The 20363-nt window shown below is 41.1% G+C and overlaps 1 protein-coding gene across 5 annotated transcripts in view; it reads left to right on the top strand.

The window, feature by feature from the left end:
- The window catches only part of LOC138751565 (DNA topoisomerase 2-beta-like), a 236744-nt gene that overhangs the window by 155046 nt on the left and 61335 nt on the right, over positions 1–20363 (top strand). For all 5 annotated transcript variants that reach the window (XM_069914001.1, XM_069914002.1, XM_069914004.1 and 2 more), the window contains 6 exons: positions 3437–3528; positions 9984–10139; positions 10222–10305; positions 15409–15609; positions 17296–17431; positions 18448–18606. In XM_069914001.1, the coding sequence (XP_069770102.1) occupies positions 3437–3528; positions 9984–10139; positions 10222–10305; positions 15409–15609; positions 17296–17431; positions 18448–18606 (828 nt within the window). The remainder of the gene's footprint in view (positions 1–3436; positions 3529–9983; positions 10140–10221; positions 10306–15408; positions 15610–17295; positions 17432–18447; positions 18607–20363) is intronic.

The raw sequence follows: 20363 nt of genomic DNA, 5'->3' as shown, positions 1-20363 counted from the left end.
CATTAAAATGAATGTGTTCCCAAGGATACAATACTTATTTCAAACATTACCAATTCCCTTAACAGAGAAATTCTTTGATGAACTAAAGAGAATGATAAGGAAATTCTTGTGGAAAGGAGGGAAACCGAGGGTAGCGTTAGATAAATTAACAGAGAGGTATAACCAGGGTGGTTTGCAGTTACCAAACTTCAGAAATTATTATAGTGCTGCACCACTAAGGTATTTATCAGATTTTTACCAGATGAGAGAAAATCCTGACTGGACTAAGATAGAACTAGATAAAATAGGGAAGAAGGTACCGGAACATATATTTTATAAGTGGGATGAAAAACTGGTACAATATAAAAGCTCACCAGTATTGCATCATTTACTCAATATATGGAAGAAGATCCATGTAGAAAGGAAAAACATGAATTACCAAATACCAAAATTGTTATTGACGCAAAATCCACTAATCCCTTTTACAATAGATAATCTTTCCTTTAGAGAATGGGAGAGAAATGGAATCAAAAGAATAGAAAATTGTTTTTTGGGAAATAATTTATTAACATTTGAACAGTTGAAGGACAAATATGGAATAACTCACAGTACAGTGTTTGCATACCATCTTATTTAAAAAGCTTATTTAAAGGATAAATTGGGAAACAGATTGAGATTACCAGGAGGAAGCAGTTTTGAATATGTGATTACATATACAATGATAATTAAAATATTTATAACAAATATGTACATTAAGCTGCAAGGTAAGGAAAATGAGGAAATAAGCTATAAACCTAAACAAAAGTGGGAAAAAGATTTAAAAATAAAGATAAGGAATGAAGCATGGGAAAAATTATGTTCTGGAACTATGAAGAATACAATAAACACAAGGTTACGCATGATATAGTATAATTGGTTACACAGGTTATATATCACTCCTCAAAAATTAAAAGAATGGGATCCAACATTATCAGATAGGTGTTTTCGCTGTAAAAAGGAAATGGGAAGAACAATACATACAATTTCGGCATGTACAGTGAAAATGTTTTGGGAAGAACTAAATCAGATAATAAATAAAATCATAAAAAAGAACATACCAAAAAATCCAGAGATATTCCTTTTAAGTAACATATGAAATAAAGAATTAGGCCTCAAATTGGATAAAGCGCAAAAAAGATTTATTATGATAGCCTTAGCAGTAGCAAAAAAATGTATAATGTCAACTTGGAAAATGGAAGAGAGCCTGAGAATACAGCAATGGTACATGGAAATGAATAAATGCATTCCATTGGAAAAAATAACGTATAATTAAAAAAAATAAAGTCACGTTGTTCAAATAAATTTGGGAACTATACTTGGAACATAACAGAGAGAGCTTGCCTCGGACCTCCATACCCTAAAATGATAAGAAGACAAAACTATTTGATTTAGTGTATAAAAGTAGATGACACATTTTTCTGGTTTGTTTTTCCTTTGTGTGAAGACATTGTTTTATTGTATTGTATATGTTGAATGTTTATTGGTTTTGGAGGGGGGAGGGAAGGGGGAAAAGGGGGAAAATGCCATTGTGTATATTTAACAAGAAACGTTTGTACATATTTTGGTTGTTATGGTTCACAGTGTGAAAAATAAAAAAATTATATAAAAAAACACTGCTATCTTATCTGATTCCATCTCTACCGATGGCAGCCATTCCAGATACCTCCAACTGTAACTAAATAAACACTTGTCCCACACATCGCCTTTAAACTTTCCCCCTTTTTACCTTAAATGCATATTGTCTAATATTTGATATTCAAAAGGATGATGATATTTTCCCTCTACCTTTGCATTTTATGATTTTACAAACTTTTAATAAGTTTCCCCTCAGCTTCCTGTGCTTCAGAGAAAATAATCACATTTGTCAGCCCTCTCCTGAAAGCTAATAATCTATAATCCAGGCAGCAAAGTGGTCGATCTCTTCCCTTTCCAATTCTGAGGTGACTAAGATCGATCACAATGTTCCCAGATGTCAACTGGCCAAAGTTTTGTGTAGCTGCAATCTGACTTCCTTACTTTTGTACTTAATGACCCAGCCAATGAAGGCAAGTACACCTTGTCCTTTCTTTGCCACTCTATTTATTTGTGCGACAACTTTCATAGAGCTATGGACTTGGACCCCTCTACATTAATGTTATTTATTTGTGCGACAACTTTCATAGAGCTATGGACTTGGACCCCTCTACATTAATGTTGTTAAGCATTCTGCCATTAACTCTATTCTTTCCCACTTGCTTGAATTGAAATTCATCTGCCATTTCTCTGTCCAGATGTTACTGATCTATTTCTTGCTACATCTTTTGATTGTCCTCAACACTGTCCATGAATCCAACAATCTGCACTATCTGCAGACTTACAAACCCATCCATCCACATTTTCATCCAAGTCATTTCTTCTTTGGCTTGGCTTCGCGGACGAAGATTTATGGAGGGGGTAAAAAAGTCCACGTCAGCTGCAGGCTCGTTTGTGGCTGACCAGTCCGATGCGGGACAGGCAGACACGATTGCAGCGGTTGCAAGGGAAAATTGGTTGGTTGGGGTTGGGTGTTGGGTTTTTCCTCCTTTGCCTTTTGTCAGTGAGGTGGGCTCTGCGGTCTTCTTCAAAGGAGGCTGCTGCCCGCCAAACTGTGAGGCGCCAAGATGCACGGTTTGAGGCGTTATCAGCCCACTGGCGGTGGTCAATGTGGCAGGCACCAAGAGATTTCTTTAGGCAGTCCTTGTACCTTTTCTTTGGTGCACCTCTGTCACGGTGGCCAGTGGAGAGCTCGCCATATAATACGATCTTGGGAAGGCGATGGTCCTCCATTCTGGAGACGTGACCCATCCAGCGCAGCTGGATCTTCAGCAGCGTGGACTCGATGCTGTCGACCTCTGCCATCTCGAGTACCTCGACGTTAGGGGTGTGAGCGCTCCAATGGATGTTGAGGATGGAGCGGAGACAGCGCTGGTGGAAGCGTTCTAGGAGCCGTAGAACCCTAGAACGCTAGAACGCTACGGCCAAGTCATTTAAATATATCATATATAACAGGGATCCCAGCACTGATACCTGCAGTCCACCACTGATCATGGACCTCCACCACAATAGTAGGAATGTTTCAGGTTTTGGGAGTTGTATTGTTAAAAAACACTGCCTCATTTTATTTTTACATCTTAAAAATAGATTTGATTTTGTTTGTTAAGACAAAGATTCAAACTTTTTTGCCTCCAAATCTTGCCACAGTATATTAAATTATGTCCAAACTATACTATATATAATGGATGTTTGTGCTGAAATAAAGTATCGTGAATGCTCAAAATCTGAAATAAAGACAAAAATTGTGGGAAATAATTACCAAAAAACATTGGAGAAAGAAGTGAAATTTATTTGTGCTACTCGCATATATTTTTGAAATGTATAATACAAAATCATTACTTTTCAGAAAATAAATCCAAGAAAGATCTTTATCAAATGCTCATCCAACGGGGCTATGAATCTGATCCAGTTAAAGCTTGGAAAGATGCACAAGAGAAGGTAAAATATAACTTTCAAGCAACTTTAAAGTATAGGTTAACAATTACATTAAATCAAATGTAAATCATAAATTTGAATGCTTAAACTTTAAGATACATTCATAATATATAAGAAATAGAAGATTATGGAATTTCTGTATTGTGCAGACTTAGGGATGTGATTTCAATTTTTTTTCAAAGCAATTGATGGAAGGGTGGAAAATCTGAAGACTATCTGTCATCCAGAAAATTTAGGTGTTTTGTTGCAGCCAAATTCTCAATGGTATTGGCATCGAATCATTGATGGTGAAGGTCAAATAAATTGAGATGTATCCTTTTTTCTATTTTTAAAATTTTATTTCCCCTTCTTCTTCCCCCTGTTGCCCTTCCCACAGCTCTGTCTCTGATTGTGATCTATCTTAATGATTTGAATATCATTGCTCTTTCAAAATTATTTTTTGCTTTGAGCATCTAACTAATTTTTGCAATCCTTCTATTTTAACCATTGATTACAAAATAATTACAGTTGAAAATGCAACATGAACAAAGATGGAATGGTTTTACTGTCAGTTGCCACCAAGCTATTAAATTTTATTTTTAATGGGTCATTTGAGGCATGTGAAAATAACATTTTTTTCCCTTCCCTGCTCTCAAAGCCAAGGATATATTTTCATCTATTATTCCATGATAAAATATAGAAACTGGCACTGCAGAGGAACTGTAAGAGTTGAACACCTTGCTGGTCTGGAGTTGCACAGAATCCAGACTTGGTAGGATACCAGTTTTCCTTCTCTGAAGGGCATTAACACATCAGATGTGCTTTTGTGCCAGTTTAGTTTTTCATGGCTGTTATTACTGAAATAATGGTATTCCTTTATTCATATTTCTTAAATTCCCTGGCTAAAAATCTAAATCATAATTCTACAGCACGATACGTACTCTTTAGCTCAACTTGTGAATCTTGACCAAGCTTGTCCAATTTGACTACGTTTGGCAAATGTCCCTCTGAACCTTTTCCTATCCATGTACCTTTCCAAATGTCATTTGGTTCTAGAAAATTCACAGTGCAAAGCTATGTGTGGTATAATGTACACCTGTAGCCCTTCTTTGATATTTGTAATGACCTAAAATACTTATTTTATAAACATGCCTGTGGAAGAATTTATTGAAAATATATCAAAGTTCTAAATGCTGAGTGACTGCAAGTGGCAGATATAGTTAAATGTGAATACACAAAAATTATATAAAACATTCTTGTTCTTCATTAGCTTAACAAAAAAATCAATTTTTTAAAATATATTTTTTTCCCATGAATTTGTCTATATCAGACGCATGGAGCTAGCAATTGGAAGGGTAAATTGAATCATTTTAATTTTAATTTTTACCAATCAGCTGTTACAAACATAAAATCTCCATCCCTGCAAACTTTCTGTGGACAAATCTTGGCATTTCAGAAGGGAACATCTGGTATTCAGCCATTCATGTGAAATTAGTCCCAAACTAGTAAATTATGAGGATAGGATTGAATGATGGGTGTAATCACATCTGTCAATACATTCCACCACTGGAGCTCCATCTGGCTGGGGTGCTGCAGCAAAACTGAGGAATTGTCATTCAAGTCTTGTACAAAATCTGGTGTAGGATCATAAAAATTGTTTGTTGGAATCTCCGTTCATTGGAAGCCCTAATCAGGAAGGCAACTATCATTCTGGTGCTGAATATAAACATAACAATGAACCTGAATGACTACTGTCTGATGGCTCTGACATCTACCATCGTGAAGTTCTTTGAAAGGCTGATAATGGCTCATATTAATTACAGTCTTCCAACCACCCTTGATCTACTCCCAATCCATCTATAGCCGTAACAGGTTCACATTATCTCTCTGGCTCTACACACAGCTCTGGAAATCTGGACAACAAAGACATTTCTGTTAGATTATATTCATTGACTTCAGCTCTACCTTTGAAACAATGGTGCCAAAACACTCGTCCCCAAATAAACTCGACACTTTGGCACCATTATCCCCCTCTGCAATTGGATTTGTGACTTCCTGCCCTGCAGACTGCAATTTGCGAGGATTGATGAGAGCATCTCCTCTATGACAGCAGCTCCTCCACTGGTGCGCCACAAGGCTGCCTACTCATTCCCCAACTTTACTTGTTGTACATCTGTAGCCCCTTTCACACTTGCAAATGATCCCAGGAATTAACCACCAATGGGCCTTTAAAGTGTCTAGTGTGAAAACAAAATCAGCTCAACGTCAGCGTCAGATGATTTCATCTCATGCCGGGAATTGATGCTGATGTTGCAATCAGGCAAGTGTGAGACAGGTTATTGTATTGTGGAATTGAAATTACTCTGTGTGAGTGCAGGAACTTGAAGGAAGAAAAGATTAAAATGAAGGTATAAACTTTGCTATGGAAAGTCGCAGAGGGGGGGGGGGGGAGAGAGAGAGAGAGAGGAAATAAATAGCAATAGTGGACAATTTTTAAACAGCGTGGGAAAGTTGGTAGCGCTGTAGTGCAATTTATAAAGACCATGGGAAAAAGCAATGGTGGATCTGACTTCCCAGAATGCTGTGCGGCAGAGGAACCCCTCCATGAATGCTCTGAGCATGCAGCCAGGCATAAACCCCTTTCTCTGCCGCATGGAATTCTGGGAGGGTAAGACTGCCATTGCTTTTCCCTCATGGTACTTATAAATTGTACGAGATAGTGCTACTGACTTTCCCACGCTATATAAATTGTGCACTATAGCGCTACAAACTTGCCATGCTATATAAATTGAGCATTATGGTGCTACCAACTTTTCCACCCTGTTTAAAAATTGTCCACTATTGCTATTTATTGCTAGCACTTTCCCATGGTTCCTTATAAAGGTTTATATAGGTTGGCACAACAACAACAGGGGCTGAAGGGCTCAAACGGTGTTGTAATAATTAGGCATGATTTTGTTCAAATATAAGATCATAATACATTGATCAGGATTTAGGCCAGGTCCACCTGATGAGTCATGACTCCTTGAAAGTGTGAAGGCATTCAATGTCCCAGTTGGGGGTGGTCAAGTGTGAAAAGCCAAACCCCCATTCCTATCCCAAGACACTGAATGGCCAATTTATTGAAACACAAGTGTGAAAGGGGCTTGTGACTATGGTCAAACACCACTCTAATCCATCTATAAATTCAAAGCCGACACCACTGTTGCAGGCTGGATCTAAAACAATAACAAGACAGAATATAGAAGGAAGATAGAGGGACAAGTGACTTGATGCCAGGACAATAACTTCAATGTCAATAAGACTAAGGAGCTGGTCATAGAGTTCCAGAAGAAGGGTGGAACTCACTCCCCTGTCCTCATCAACAGCTCTGAGATGAATAGAGTAGACAGCTTTACGTTCTTAGGAATAAACATCCCCAACAACCTGTCTTGGTCCAATTACATTGATGTGCTGACCAAGAAACTGCACTAGTGCCTGTTTTCTCGGAAACTGGAAGGAATTTATCATGTTACTTGCATCCCTCAACAACTTCTACAGGTATACTGTCAGGATACATCATTGAGTGGTACCAGAACTGCTTCACCCAAGACCTGTTAGGAACTGCAGGGAGTTGAGAATGCAACTCAGACCATCACACAAACCTCCCTCCACTACATTGACACCATCTACACTTACTGTTATTTTGAAAAAACAGCCTCTTTTAATCCTACTCCCGTCAGGAAGAGAATTTATGAGTGTGAGATCATGTACCACCAGATTCAAGGACAGTTTCTTTCCTTCCTTTATCAGACTCTTGAATGAATCTCATATTTGTAAAATAATGTTGTCTTTCCTCTGTTCAAATTAATATTTCTATGTAACTCTCTAATATGTTTTTATTGCTGTGTGGTGTGTGGGTTGAATAGCTAAAATGCAAGTAAAACCAACTTTCTCACTGCACCCTGTACACTTGACAATAAACTTTGAAGTTGATTTGTCTGGAGATTCTAAGTCTGTGGAATGAGGAAGATAAGTGATTATTTTACTTCAATTTAATACTATTAATCAGCAAATGTTTTTGTACACTTTTTAAATAAAAAATTACATCAATATTAATGTCTCTAAATGTCAGAGCTATTTATGCTTCCTTTCCTTTACAGAAGACGAAGCTCTGATGTTAGCTTTGCCTTGTGTCAGACATTTTTTGATTCTGGTGACATAATTTCAGGATTCTACTGTCTGAGGCTTCACAGTACATCCAAGATCCAGAAGCTAGTATTACGAGGCCCAGAGGACCCCAAAACTCAGCAGCAATAGACATTCACCACGACAAATGATTACTTAAACAAAAGCTGCTTTTAATTATCTTTAAACATGAAAATAGAATCAAACTTTAGCTTACCTCTATTGACTTACTTAACTTAATTTAACCCCCTTCTAATTCTAAGTGCACGTGTATGTAATGTCTGCGTAAATTCAGAAAAGTTATTTGGTTCACAGTCCAATGTCACTTCTCATTCCGCCAAGTTCACTGGTTGCAGGCAATTCTTATACTGTGCACAGAATTTAACATTTATAAAGTTCACCAGGCTTTGGTGCTTGAAAGGTAAATGGTTACCGCTCAAGAAGATTCTTGTTGGTTTTCAGAGAGAGATTTGTTGTTCTTTTTTAATTAGCCACTTCAGTGTCTTGCTGACGAAACCTGCCCCTCAGGGTTCTCCAGATGATAACTTATTTCCTTCAGGTCACCACAGACTTCCTTTCTGTTTCCCTTATTCCAAGTGAAACATTAGACAGCCAGTCCTCTCCTCTTGCATTAACCACAAGGGCTTTGACCAGGCTGTCTTCCAAGTAGGGGACTTTACATAAGCTTGCCAGCTTGTCCTGTTCCAGTCCCAGCTGCTGTCTGCTGGCTGTAACACTGTACAAGTGAACTCTGTGTGTGTCTCTTTCTCTGAGAGAAAATCTGTTTGACTCTGCTTGCAAAACCACATGACCCTCTTACAACAGCAAGCTCTCTTCCAGACAGCAGTGGCTCCAACATTCTCTTTCATCTGTTGCCTTTTCCAAACAACAATCTATTAGTGAAGTCTCTTGAGCACTCTTCAAAAGCTCTACCATGAAGCAGAGCTCCAGCATTCCAAATAAAATCTGTTTTAAAGTGTTTGTATGTGACCTACTCTAACAAACCTTTCCCAATTTATCTCCCAAAAACATATCTATATAAATCTATATACTCTGGAACACTAGTAAAATTTCAGCTCTGTATCTGTACCAAGAAAACACAGGTAGGAAAACATGGGCAGTGAGCCAGAACCAAAAGAATTCTTCCTCTTATGTAAATGAGATTTCAAAGATGTCACTTTTTTTCCTATTCCATGTTTATAATTTACTGTTTGCTGCATTGTCTATAAATTTCTTTATCTAAAGAGGATTCTAGAGATTTTGTTTTTATCATTGTGTATATTCAGCCACCTGGTGGGGAAAAATCAGGAGTAAATCTAAAAGAAAATTCTGTTAGTGGCTCTGCATCAATAGGCCGTTTCCAGTGTCCTGAACACCCCAGTGTAAAGCCGCATAATCCCCTCACCCCTCCCCCGCGTCTAAAGACATACTCACTTGAATGCAGCAGAAGTGCCTCTGAAGTGCCGACGTCGACCCTCCTCCGGGAGGGATAATTGGCAGAGATCTGCCGAAGCACCTGAATGTGCAGCTGCTGTAAGCCCCTAACAGCCCTGTCCCGCTGGGGGGGAGGTCGTCTAGCGGGGACTGTTAGGGCAGTGGCGGCTGGCGGGGGATGTTAGGGCATATGTGGCCAGCAGGGGACGTCAGGGCGGGATGGCTGGCAAGGCAGGGGCAGGGATGGCTGGTGCGGGCTGTCACAGCCCGGCTGGCCACTCCTGCACCGGGGCCATTCCCTGCGGCTCAAAACGCAGCTTATCAATGGTGATCTACCCTACCCATAATCCCCTACGCGGCTGGAACTGTTGTGGGAAACAGAGCAGTTCCATCTATCTATTGGGTAATGGGTAGGGAAAACGGCCATTGCTATACCGCATATTTATAATGGGTAGTGCTGCGGCACCTGTTGCCCTGCCTCCATCAAATCCAGAGGCACAACGAGGCACCTCTGGATATGGATAGGCCCTTTCAGGTGGACCAGGCAACACTCCAAGCACTCACTTGAAAGGTGAGTCCACAAGTTAAGATCTGCTCCTGCTGCCGCCGCCCTCAAGGTGGAGGGTCTACCTGAAAGGGCCTAGTAATGTTCCAGCCCAAAACCTTCCATGTGGTGGCTAGCTTGTTTCATAAGGATTAGAACTAAAATGGTTTTGTTTAACCTTGGTTCTCTGGTATTGCATTACATATAATGATTGTGATTTTATATTCCATAGCCAAGCTCCTATTTTAATTTTTGTTTTGACTCTACAAACTGTATTAATTTCTTCTTTAAATTTGTAAGGATATTCTTCCTAAACACCTATTTTCTTTTGTAGACAGCAGTAGAAGAAGATATCTTGGAACTAGATGATGGCACTTCAAGTGTTTCAGGTGCTGGATCTGGACCAGATTTCAACTACATCTTGAGCATGCCTCTTTGGTGCCTTACAAAGGAAAAAGTAGATGAACTACTGAAACACAGGGATTTAAAAGTAATACGCAGGTTTCATTTATTTACATACTTGCAAAGCTATTTTCCTGATTGCTATTGCAAACAGTATTTATTTGTTATAGGGAAAGGAACTTGATGACCTCAAGAAAAAGAATGCTTCTGATCTTTGGAAAGATGACCTTGCTGCTTTTATTGAAGAGCTTGATGTAAGTTCAACAAAACGTGCCCACCTGTGAGCTTCATACTTCATATGCTTTTCATTAAAATGATCTTCTGCTTGCATATGCTGGAAGTAATTTTTGTCTCCATGTTTGATGATTTTTTTTAGTCATCAAGAATATGCTAACATTACAACAAATAGTTTCTGTCCCATCCAGAAGTATGGGAAAAATCTTAGTTGCCAGAGTCTGCCTATCCATTGGAACACTTGACTATGCTTTTAAGTATGGAATTCCCTTATTCACCAGTGCATATGTGAAAATCTGATGCTTTGAAATTAATATTCAAATCCAAATGCAGTCAGGCTGCCATAAGATCTGATTGTATTAGGACAATAAATAGTTAAAAATATTTTTATTTCAGTTTAATCTCTATATTTTAATGATATTATGCATTATGTTAACTTCAGTCATTCACCAATTTTTAAATGTTTCATTGTCAAGTATTCATTAAGCCATCTGAAGCTTGATTGCCTTTTTAGATCTTGCTGCCTGATGTTAGGGTTTGAAGGGACAGCAATATTAATCCTCTGTACTGCCTGTTCATTAAGTGATGAATATAGCTTACAGTTTGATCCAGCATGAATGACTTAATATTTCACATATTATCTACCACTCCCTCAAAGTTCAGTTAATTGAAGTTGTGAATGAGCACTTCGGATGAAGAAGTTTAATGGAAATAAAACATATAAGCAGGAATTGAATGATTCTGCAAATTTGTAAATGAAATCATATAAAAGAATTTGATAGTGTTACAGTTGATTGCTAACATTAAAAATTGCAGTTCATTCGAAGTCATATAAAGTTGATCTCAATTATGATATTGCAAATGATTCTGGAGGTCTGAAAAAGAAAAAGTAATGGTATGGAGAGCATGGTCCAGTCAGCTGTGTGTTTGCACATATCTTTAATGAAACCTCAGTTCAGATAAGACATAAGACATCGGAGCAGAAATTGTCTATTCAGCCTATCAAGTCAACCCTTCCAGTTAGCTGATCCTTTTTCCATTCAGCCTCACTGCTCAACCTTCTTCCCATAACCTTTGATGCCCTGGCTAGTCAAGAACATAATAATCTCTGCCTTATATTGCACCCAATGGCCTGGCCTCCAGAACCGCCTGTGGCAAAAAATTGCATAGATTTTACACCCTTTGGCTGAAGAAATTCCTCTGCATCTCTGTTCAAAGCAGATGCTGTTCAATCATGAGGTTGTGCCCTCGTCTAGACTCTCCCACCATGGGAAACAACCTTTCTACATCTACTTTGTCCATGTCTATCAACGTTTGAGATGTTTCAATGAGATCCCCCTTCATTCTCCTAAATTCCTACATGTACAGCCCAAGAGCTGTCAAACGCTCCTCATGTGATAGCCCTTTTATTCCCTGTACCATCTTTATGAACATCCTCTGAACTCTCACCAACATCAGCCCATCTTTTGTTAAGTACTGTATCTGCTGTTGTATAGGTTAATCTGAAACTCAAAAATTTCACTTTTAAATCGGGGTCACCCTATACGACAGGTCTAAAATTCTTACCTTGCTGACGAAGTCATAACACTGCCACTGTCTTCCTGCTGACTCCATTGCCATCTTAGTTATTGTGAAGTTTCACCAATGCTTTATAAAGCCTCAACATCACTTCCCTGCTTTTATATTCTATTGCTCTTGAAATTGAGTGCCATCATTGCATTTGCTTTCTTCACCACTGACTCAACATTTATCTTGCAGGAGGACTCTGAGGTCCCTTTGCATCTGGGTATTTTCAAGTTTCTCTTGAGAAAAAATAGTCCACCTGTTTATTTTTTCTATCAATGTTCATAACCGTGGCCTTTCCAACATTGTATTTCATTTGCTACTTTTCTGCCCATTCTAATCCTTCAGCACCTTCCATGTTTCATCAACGCACCTGCTCCGCTACCTACCTTCATATCATCTGCAAACTTGGCCACAGTCATTCAATCCAGAATCCAAAGCATTAATATACAACATAAAAGGAAGTGGCCTCAACGCTAACCCCTATGGAATACTATTAGCAACTGGCAGCCAATCAGAATATGATCCCTCTCTTCTGACCCTCTGCTTCCTGCCAATCAGTCGATGCTCTACCCATGCTAGTATGTTTCCTGTTATACTATTGGCTCTTATTTTGTTAAATAGCCTCATGTGCTGCACCTTGTCAAAGGCCTTCAGAAAATCTAAATGCACAACATCCACTGCATCTTGTCTGGTTGTCACTTGTTGAAAGAATTCCAATAGGTTTGTCAAGCAAGATTTTCCCTAAAGGAAACATTGCTGGCTTTGGACTATCTTGTCATGTGCCTCCAAGTACTCCATAATCTCATCCTTGACAATCAACTCCAACATCTTCCCAACTACTGATTTCAGGCTAACTGGTCTATAATTTCCTTTCTACTGCCTTCCTCCCTTTTTGAACAGTAGGATGAAATTTGTGATTCTCCACTCCTCCAGAACCATCCCAGAATCTATGATTCCCAAAAGATCATTACCAATTCCTCCACAATCCACTACTTCTTTCAGAACCTGAATATACCATCCATCTGGTCTGAGAGACATATCAACCCTTAGACCATTCAGCATTCTGAGTGCCTTCTCCCTTGACATAATAGAGTAGAATCTCTGTTATCTGGAATTCAATCAACCATAAACTCAAACAACTGGCAAAAAGAATCCCAAGGAAATAAATAAATAGAATGAATAAGACTTGGTGGATGGACCCCGTGGGGAAGTGCTGAAATTTTGTTGGACATGTGCAGGTTCACCCCGGTGAACAAGCAATGCCCCTCAAAACACACACATTCTTATCGCTGTTGCCACTTGCGTGGCAGTAAGCCTGGTTGTCAGCATGAGTAAGCCGAGGGCCTGACTGGGACACTCGAGTGGAGGTGAGGCAGGTTGTCAGCGTGAGGAAAATGTGCCAAGGACCTAACTGGGTCACTTACATGGAGGTGAGTTGGGTTGTCAGAGTGAGGAAGGTGTGCCAAAGGCCTCGCCGGGGCACTTGTGTAGAGTTGGATTGTCAGCGCAAGGAAGGGGGTAAAGTTTCAATAGAGTTGTTTTGGAATGAAATGGCGTTGCCAGGATGAAGTGCCACTGGGCTGTCTCTCCCAAAAGCTGCTTTCAGGTGGAATTGCTGGGAGAATGCGGCTCTGGAGCCGGCTGCGGGTGTGTGCGAAGCGACATTCAGGTGGCAGCGCTGAAGGCGTTGTTCTGTCACCTGAAAGTCCACAGCGGGGAGAGATGCCGTGGAGCAAATGCCAGCTCCTGTCGACTGTGGCCGTAGTCCCGCCCGCTTTCAGGTGCCATGGGGGAGCACTTGGAAGCGGTGAATACACCTATCCGTGGAAGATTGGGTAAGTACTCCTTGGGTCAGGGTTCTCTACTTTCAGGTGGCCTCCCAACAGCCGCATTCAGGTATTTTAGGTGGCTTTGTGTTGAGGTATTCTGGCAACCTGAAAGCGGCTTAAGTTTCTCCCTATTCCTGCCGAGTAAGAGTCTTTATCTTTATTACTATTAGGTATATTAGTAAAGCTTTATCTGTAAACTTGAGAGGGGGTTAATTATGATGGCAGAATGGTTAGCACAACACCGTTTCTGTGCCAGCAACCAGGGATTGAATTTAAATTTTGTATGTGACAGGAATTACCTGATCAAAGTGAACTTTACTAAATTAGAGACTACAATTCTTTTTTGTCAAATTAGTTTACATTTTCCATTGTCTTTTGTCTTAAATGGTGTATTCTTCATGCAGAAGTATTAATAAAGCATTGGAAGAGTGAATCTAAGTCAACTGGAAAATTTGCCTATCCGGCATTCGGATCTCATAGGTGCTGGATAATGGGGATTCTACAGGAACTGCACTCACTTCCTTTCCCTGATACCCTTTGATATCTGACATACTTCTAATGTCTTTCACAGTGAAGAATGATGCAAAATACTCATTTGATTCCTCTGTCATCTCCTTATCTCCCATTATTATTTCTCCAGCATCAAAGATCAAGGAGGGAAATATGTAACAGGAGCAGTAAAGGGATCTAATTACAGTACAACTCCGATAATCCAAAATGGTTGGGACCGGACCTATTTCGGATGACTGAATTTTTCAGATAACTGGATATCTTTTAAAAACAGCCCAGTAGCAACAGCAAATCACTTGTATCAATGTTTAAACAGCAAACAACAAGGGAAGGCTTTTTAAGCATGAAAATAATGTTTAACTCTTACCAAAAAAATGCTAGCTGCCACCGATCACTGACACGTCTCAAACTTCATCGCCAATCACTGACACATCCCAATCGCCGATGCTGATCACCGACATGACCACACCGCTGCCACCAATCTCCGGGGAGGCTTTCCAGGGTGGTGGAACACTCGCTGGCAAGTCAGCACGCTCCTGTCTCCCTGTAGGCTCGTTCTAGCAGGGGCTGTTCTGGCTTTGCATCCTGGTTCTCAATGCTGGAGTCCGACACAGATCCGGTCTTTACCTGCGGACACTCCCCCTCCTAACTGCTCCCAATGATCACTGACACCTCCCTACTGCAGTCCTGCTTCTGCCTGGGAGCCCGAGGTTTTGCTCCTGTCTAGGAGGCCGCTCTCCTTGTTGATGCCAGGACAAGGGATTCTTCTGACCACTTGTGGCTGGGAGACAGTGCACACAGTGTGAGATGTAGAGTTGGAGAGAAAAAGTCAATAGGAGTATGTAAAGAAGAAATGGAAAGAGGGAGGGAGTTACCTGAAACTAGTACAATCATTGTTTGAATTTCACATCTGGCGAATTTTTTTACAACCTGTGAGGTCAGTTTGGCTCAAAAAAATTTTGGATAACTGAGGATTTCTGATTATTTTGGATAGCCTTACTTATCCAAAATTTTCCAGGTCCAAAAAAATTTTTGATAATCCAATTTCAGATAATTGGAGTTGTACTGTAGATTGAATATATTTGATTGTCAGTTAATATACATTTGAATTGTGAATATCTTCGTAACTTCAAATATAGGGCAGCTTGTTTATTGAATAACATTAAAAGTCTTAAAGAACAACTGTTGAAACAAATTCATTTCTCTATTTTACTGCAGCGTGTAGAAGCTCATGAGAGAGAAGATGCACTATCGGGATTTGTTAGCAAGGTAGTCAAGGGTAAAGTTGGTAAACCGAAACTCAAAAAGATGCAGCTTGAAGAAACTCTGCCTTCAGTCCATGGCAGGAGAGTTGAACCTGTAATTACACTTGCAGTGAAGGCAGACGGTACAAAAAAATTGTTGAAGAAGAAAGGAAAGGCAAGTTAAAAAATAATTTAAGACACATTTGGGGTATATTGTAATGTTTCTGTATTATTACAATTAAGATTTAAAATTGTATTTATTTTTTGGATTCAGTAAAACAAAAGCAAAATTAGTTGCCCTGTCTATTGCACAGCTCAAGCTTGATGTTTCCAAAAATGCACACCATGTGTCTAAAAGCATGAAAGAAGGTATATTACAGCATAAATGGTCAAATTGTTCAAAATCAATTTCACTACTTTTTTACCAAAGCTTTCAATATTTCTCAGACCTAAATAGTTATTCTGGTTTTGGTTTCATGTAACAAATGCAATGGCAAATACTTACTTTGCTGAATAAGGAACTTTATCCTTATCTCTTCTTTATTTTAAATTCACTACCTGAAATGTATTCCCCCTACTTTCTCTTTCAACTCACTTCAAAATTGCATGTTTTATCTGTGGCTTGGACTTTTAAAGTCATAGTTTTGACAGCAGGGAAATAGGCCCTTGTACAGGCTGACCAAGTTGTCTACCTGAGCTAGTCACATTTGGCCCATTTCACTGTAGCTCTTTCCTATCTATGTGCATAGCCTAAATGTCTTTTAAACATCATGATTGTACCTGTCTCTATAACTTTCTCTAGCACCTCATTCCATATACCTACCACCTTCTTTGTAAAAACATCCTTCAGGTTCCTTTTAAATATTTCCCATCTCACCTTAAACCAAGTTTTAGACTTCCTTCCTCTGGAGAAAAATGACTGTCTTCGTTCACCTTATCGATGCCCTTTATTATTTTATATACCTCCTACACTCCAGGGAGAAAAGTCCCAGCCTCTTCTCAAAACTCAAGCTTTACAGTTTTGGTTACATCCTCGTGAATCTTTTCTGCACCTTTTTCATCTTAATGACATTCTTCCAACAGCTGGTTACAGGAACTATGCATAATCTTCCAGATGTGAGATTATGTTCAAAGTCTTGAACAGTTGTAAGATAATGTTCCAACTCCTGCAGTCAGTGCCCCGAATGATGAAGGCAAGCTTACCAAGTGCTGCCTTCACCAGCCTGTCTTCCGGTGACAACACTTTCAGGGAACCCACTAGTCTCTTGCGCACAGCACCCTCCTGGGCTGTACCATTTTGTGTGCAAACCCTGTGTGGTTTAATTGACCAAGATGCATCACTTTACATTAAATTCCAATAGTGGAAGAGTGTCATGATTTGTCACAAAAGTTCCTAACTTCAGTAAAAACGCACTCTGCACAAAGACACCTGCTATAATTAAAAATTATGCATGTATTTTTAATGAATGGTCTTCCTTGATGTTGATTCCCATCTGCTTAATTCAAATTCATGCTTTCTGCAAAGCTCAACTAATATACAGTGTAAAGATATTTTTATTTTTCACATTTAATCTGAATAAATATATTTATATTGCCTAAAATGTTCTATGTCACACAACTGTACTTCTGTTCACCATTATATTTTGCCTTCCTTGTGAGCCTTCTGATTCTGCATTAGACACCTGGTACACTTCCTTGAGTTATGCAGGACCAACATAAGCAATGAAAAAGTTAAAGTAAATTACATCCCTTAATTTAGCATTTCAAAGAATTTTAAATCATTTTTATCTCCTTACTTCACTCAATGCAATCATATTTTTATAAAATTAGTGGTCTGTTATTGTTCATATTTAATTTTCAGGGTGATGCAGATGCAATTAAGCTGGAATTTGAGGAGGAGCTTGGTGCATCAATTGGCGAAGGAAATGGAGAAACACTGGAAACAGTTGAGGCCAAAGTTAAAGCTCCTCGCCTGAAGAAAGAAAAGAAGGAACCTGGTGTGTTTACACAAATTAGGATGTTCTCCACTTTATCCACTAGACCAACTAACTTAACCAAAATGAGAAACCTGCAGTGGCCACTAACTCACTCAAACAAATGCAATAATTACGTAAATGTAACCTGTAATAATATAGCAAATACAATTACTCGTCTCTGTGAAAACAATTTAAAATTCAATGTAATATTGAATGTGTTAATAAAAATATTAAAAGTATGAAGATTGTACTTTTGTGAAAGTTTGATCCTAAACTAAATTACAGCTACTTTAAAGAAACATTGTTTTATTCAGTGAATATTTGCAGGTTTGTACAGAAATGATTACATAACACTGAATTTTTGTTTATTAAAGGGTTTCTACCTCAATCTGCCCAATGTGACATTGAAGTAATTAAATTATATAATGCTTTATTTTCTGTGGTTGATGTGAACAGCATCCTACTCTGACAACCTCTCAATCTTAAACCTATAATAATCAGTAAAGTTTTCAAGCAAGGTCAATTTAAAAATACTGAATTAACACCACATGCTGTAGTCAAGGTTAGCTCATGTTGATTTTGATATCTAATTTGTAATTTATGAATACATTATAACACAATAACAAGCACTTTGGTGTACCGCTTGCACTGAATATTAAGAATCCATTAAGGCTAAACCATTTTTTAAAATCCTCCCTACCTTCCCATCAACTCACCCCAGATTTATCCTTCACTGACACATTAGAGGTACTTTTGAGTGGCCAGTTAATCTACCAACTGCCTATCTTTGGAATATGGGAGGAAATTTTAGTACCAAGAAGAAACCCATGCAGTTAAAGGAGAAAGGTACAAACTTCACAGTACTGGAGCCAGCATTGAAAAGACAGCTGGAGATGTGTGGCAGCAATTCTACTAGGCTGTGCTATGTCTTTTGATAATATATTTTGTATGCCAAGACTGTAATGTATATGTCATCGATTCTGATTACAAAAGTAAAGCAATTCTTTGTGGCATCACTTTCTGTATTTGGTTTTCAGGTGCAAGAACAAGAAAAACACCTCAGAATTCCAAAACTCAAGTCAAGAAGGGAAAGAAAAAGAACCCTTGGTCTGATTCAGAATCTAAGTCAGATGATGACCTTGAAGAACCTGACTTGACATATATTCCAAGGGAGATCACGCCTCGTAGAGCTGCAGGTAAAATGAATAACTTCCTAATAGCTAGACCTTAATATAATAATAGAAGTATCTGCTGATTTTGGGGTTTTGGAGTTCGAGCATCAGTGGAAAATTCAGCTATAATATTCATTCCTGCTTAACTGCTGAGCTGGTGCTAGACCACCTTCTTGAAATGATAGTCCTTGTGGTGAATGTTGAGTGTTGGTGTTAGATAGGGAGTTACAGATATTTGACCCAATGTCTGAAGAATTGGCATGTAAATTGTTAGAAAAGTTGCAGGTAATGGCTTTTGAATGTCCTTGTCACCTTGTCACGTGGATGTCACGTGTTGTTCATGTATGGAAAATGTCTATGGACTTGTTATAGTGCAATTTATTGATGGTAGACAATGTAGCCACTATACATAGTGGTTGAGAGAGTTTATGGGCTGATGGATGGGATGCCAATGAAGGGGTAGGGCTTTGTTTCTTACTACCCGTGGTTCCTTGGGTCGTAGGTTTTATATCGGAGTGGCCTTCTCCTATGCAGGTTTCTTACCCGGGCTGGAGGGGCCTGCCTCCCCTCCTAGGTCGGTCCATACTGCCCGGACCGGGGCCGAGGCCGCTGCAGTTCACCCTGTGCCTGGATTGGGGCCGCCGCCTCCCACTCTCTGCCCGGATCGGGGCCTTCGCCTGCCCCACTCGACCGAGGCCGGGGCCGCCGTCTCCCCCTTGCTCCTGCCCGTATCGGGGCCACCGCCGTCTACCCTTCGCCCGGACCGGGGCCGGGGCCGCTGCTGCTCTCCCTGTGCCCGGACTGGGGCCGCCGCCTCCCACTCCCTGTCCGGACCGGGGCCTCCGCCTGCCTCACTCGACCGAGGCCGGGGCCGCCATCTCCCCCTTGCTCCTGCCCGTATCGGGGCCGCCGCCGTCTACCCTTCGCCCGGACCGGGGCCGGGGCCGCTGCTGCTCTCCCTGTGCCTGGACTGGGGCCGCCGCCTCCCACTCCCTGCCCGGACCGGGGCATCCGCCTGCCTCACTCGACCGAGTCCGGGGCCGCCGTCTCCCCCTTGCTCCTGCCCGTATCGGGGCCGCCGCCGTCTACCCTTCGCCGGGGCCGGGGCCGCTGCTGCTCTCCCTGTGCCTGGACTGGGGCCGCCGCCTCCCACTCCCTGCCCGGACCGGGGCCTCCGCCTGCCTCACTCGACCGAGGCCGGGGACGCAGTCTCCCCCTTGCTCCTGCCCATTTCGGGGCCGCCGCCGTCTACCCTTCGCCCGGACCGGGGCCGGGGCCGCTGCTGCTCTCCCTGTGCCTGGACTGGGGCCGCCGCCTCCCACTCCCTGCCCGGACCGGGGCCTCCGCCTGCCTCACTCGACCGAGTCCGGGGCCGCCGTCTCCCCCTTGCTCCTGCCCATATCGGGGCCGCCGCTGTCTACCCTTCGCCCGGACCAGGGCCGGGGCCGCTGCTGCTCTCCCTGTGCCTGGACTGGGGCCGCCGCCTCCCACTCCCTGCCCGGACCGGGGCCTCCGCCTGCCTCACTCGACCGAGGCCGGGGCCGCCGTCTCCCCCTTGCTCCTGCCCGTATCGGGGCCGCCGCCGTCTACCCTTCGCCCGGACCGGGGCCGGGGCCGCTGCTGCTCACCTACAAACCTCATACATATTTCGCAATGTGGAAGAAAACCGGAGCAGAAGCACACAGTAAACACTGGAGGAACTCGGCTCGTCTCACGGTATCTACAGGAGTAAAAGATACATCACCAACAACTGAAAAGTGGCAAAGCAGCAGGTATGGATG

The sequence above is a fragment of the Narcine bancroftii genome, chromosome 1 (assembly GCF_036971445.1).
Source record: "Narcine bancroftii isolate sNarBan1 chromosome 1, sNarBan1.hap1, whole genome shotgun sequence".
NCBI classification, from domain to species: domain Eukaryota; kingdom Metazoa; phylum Chordata; class Chondrichthyes; order Torpediniformes; family Narcinidae; genus Narcine; species Narcine bancroftii.
This window is presented reverse-complemented; position numbering and strand designations above follow the sequence as displayed.